At 42.6% G+C, this 2,911-nt stretch overlaps 1 protein-coding gene across 1 annotated transcript in view; it reads left to right on the top strand.

The window, feature by feature from the left end:
• Positions 1-1,719: 1,719 nt before the first annotated feature.
• The window catches only part of LOC130579208 (cationic trypsin-3-like), a 3,151-nt gene continuing 1,959 nt past the window's right edge, over positions 1,720-2,911 (top strand). The window contains 2 exon segments of the mRNA XM_057375840.1: positions 1,720-1,818; positions 2,526-2,768. Of these exon segments, the coding sequence (XP_057231823.1) occupies positions 1,779-1,818; positions 2,526-2,768 (283 nt within the window). The 5' untranslated portion in view covers positions 1,720-1,778.

Here is a 2,911-nt window from a genome sequence, read left to right as displayed (position 1 = left end):
GCCTGGACAAATTTATTTCCTTTATCTGAGTCCAGTGTTGATACAGCTGACTAAAACACCTGAACTAGGAACATGGATTTCTAGCTGCCATTGCTTGTCCATTGGTAATACATGACACAGCTTCCCTTCMGTCCCCAGTCCATCCCCTTCCTGAGTCTCTGGAGCCACTGGCTTTCTACTGCAGCATCACTTCATGAAATGAGAAACTCCTTTGCAATAATGGATGTATTATTAGAATACACCCTGAGTGTGTTCTTTGTAAGACTGTGCAAAATACACTATAATGAGTCTATGGAATGTTCAGCAGCACATCTGATGACAGCCTTTGTCTATGCCAATAGCATGTTTTGGAGAAAGAAATTAGAATTTTCAAACTAAAATTATTGTAAACTGGAAATTTTTCTAGCTGTGCTTAGTTATGATGGGATTGGACAGCTTTGGTAATTTTTGACACTCTCAGTCCTATTACAGACATTTTTCTTTTCCACAGGAACCTTCTAATCCTTCTATCTTTCACAGGACAAAACATGCTTGTAAGAAAGCTGTGCACTTACACCAGTTCAAAGGCCAAAAAAATTCATGCAGCCCCTTGGAGGAATCCCTGACCTTCAACTTGTACTTTAACATGAAGGAAAATTTCCATCTGGACACTGGCASTGTGYGTATGAGTCCTCCACAGCCCACAAAAAAATATCCAAGAAATGGAGCAGGAAGAGTATTCCTGTTTAGTGTCTCATGCTATTGCAGCATCTCCAAACATATGGCTTCTCTTTACTGTCTCTGCAGGGTGTCCTGTGTCTTTCAGGAGCTGACATGATGAAGGTGGCAGCTGCTTRGAAAATGAAAATGATTCTTCAGCAAAGCATTAAGCTTTAGTAAACTTTGYRTCATGACAGAAATCCTCAGTCCTGCAAAGAGGGATTTCAGAAGATCTCACTATTTGTATYCAAAGGATTATTGCTCATCTACATTACATTCWRAAACATCAGCATTATACTGAAATTCTTGTGTGGCAAAAATGAGTCTCTGTAGAACATTCCAAAGATGTACAAAAACATAGATTGGTAGAGGCAGATACTTTAATACAGGCTAGGACAGAGAAATTTGAAAAGGGAGATGCTGAGCATTCCCACATTTGAACTATTTAATTTGGAAAGCAGTGGGGGACACAGGATACCTCTATTATCCCTTTTCAAATTACAATTGAGGAAGTTTATTTAGGAAAACATTGCGTTGCATATGAAAGAAACACACACATTATTCAAGAAAAGGAATTTGCTAAAATAAACACCTCAAAGTTAACTATGAGATTTGCTGGCCTATTTTTTTTTTTCCAAATACATGCATTGTATCTTTCTGTCCACTACCTACAATATTTAACTTCTGGTAAAAAGCTGCATTTTTTTAAAAACACACCATCAGCACAGAGGAATCTGAAAGTGGTTTGAGAGTTGTTCTCAACAGGTGCTGTGTATAAGAATGAGACAGACAAACAACTATTCATCTGCTAAAGCCATAATGTATTTTTAGATTGAAGGCTACCCTCCAGAATGATTTAAAATAGCTCTCTATCTAAGGAGAGGTTTATGATTAACGGGYACATTATTTGTACATTCTACCAAYRCYTGTSAATGGCCACATTTGGATCTTCAAATTTTCCACTGTGTACTTTTTGTCTGGAGAAAACCTTGGACTAGAGATAAGGCCATTACCAAAAACGTATATCTAGCAGCTCCCAATTCCAGTCAACACTCTGGGCTTGAGGTAGAATCAAGACCATGAAGTGCCTGCTGCTTCTCGCCTTTATTGGGGTGGCTGGTGAGCATATTTTTTATTTCTATTTCTGCAATTTAATGGGWTGCTGATTTTATGAGCAAAATCACAAGKTAGCCTATTGKGGGAAAGCCAAGTCCAGTTTTGAGTGGCAGAACTTTGAAGGCAGAGCCCTGCAATTTCCATCTCCTGTCTGTGCATAACTGCTTGTGTCACRGCTGGGGAATGAACGCCTCCATAGGTGTTCCTGACCCAGCTACAGAGATGTGGCCGTAGCTTCAGAAAAAGGCTGCTTCCCTCTTCAGGACTAAGGAGTATCCAGGGAATAGTTCTGGCCCAGGAGATCCTAAATCAACTGCAAAATTTCGGAGCCTGGGTGGGTGATCCAAGAAAAATATCACTGCACACTTGTTTTTCCTTTTCCCCTCGGTCCACTCTTGATTGTTTCAGTCGACAGAATCCTGGGAAAGACACAGCTTTGTGATCTGATCCATCTCGAGCATTTCTGTGCCCTGCTGCTCCCTCAGGGAGTAGCCAGCAGTGCTTTAGTTGCAGACATGTGAGGCACCAGTGCAAGTCTGATCCCCTTCTTYGAGGGRGCAGCAAATGAATGGGCCTTAGACTTGCMCACCACTGCTGCCCTGAGTGCCCACAGAAGGGGAGCCAACAAGTGAGGGACTTCAGGCAGACAGCCACAGGGCACCAGGTTCCCTTAGGACAGCTGCTGACACATGGCACTTCTTATCTCCCAGTTGCCTTCCCCACCTTCGCTGAAGATGATGATGACAAGATTGTGGGTGGCTACACCTGTMCAGAGCACTCTGTGCCCTACCAGGTGTCCCTGAATTCTGGATATCACTTCTGTGGAGGTTCCCTCATCAGCAGCCAGTGGGTGCTGTCCGCTGCTCACTGCTACAAATCGTGAGTGGAAAAAATTACATCCTTCTATAAACCACTTCTGCCTTCCAGTTCACTTCTAGCAGGAGTTCTGAGCTGTGAGATAGAAATATGGACGTGCCTTCATTCTGACCAAAGACAGCCAAGGGATGGGTGGATCATTCAGGAAACCCGGCCAAGGCATCCTGAGGGGTTTTCCACTTTCTGCAAATGTTTCTGTGAATGCACAGCACTTTCTGAA

Source organism: Malurus melanocephalus, unplaced genomic scaffold (assembly GCF_030028575.1).
Source record: "Malurus melanocephalus ecotype Western Australia unplaced genomic scaffold, MMel_1.1 scaffold_259, whole genome shotgun sequence".
Classification (NCBI taxonomy): domain Eukaryota; kingdom Metazoa; phylum Chordata; class Aves; order Passeriformes; family Maluridae; genus Malurus; species Malurus melanocephalus.
This window is presented reverse-complemented; position numbering and strand designations above follow the sequence as displayed.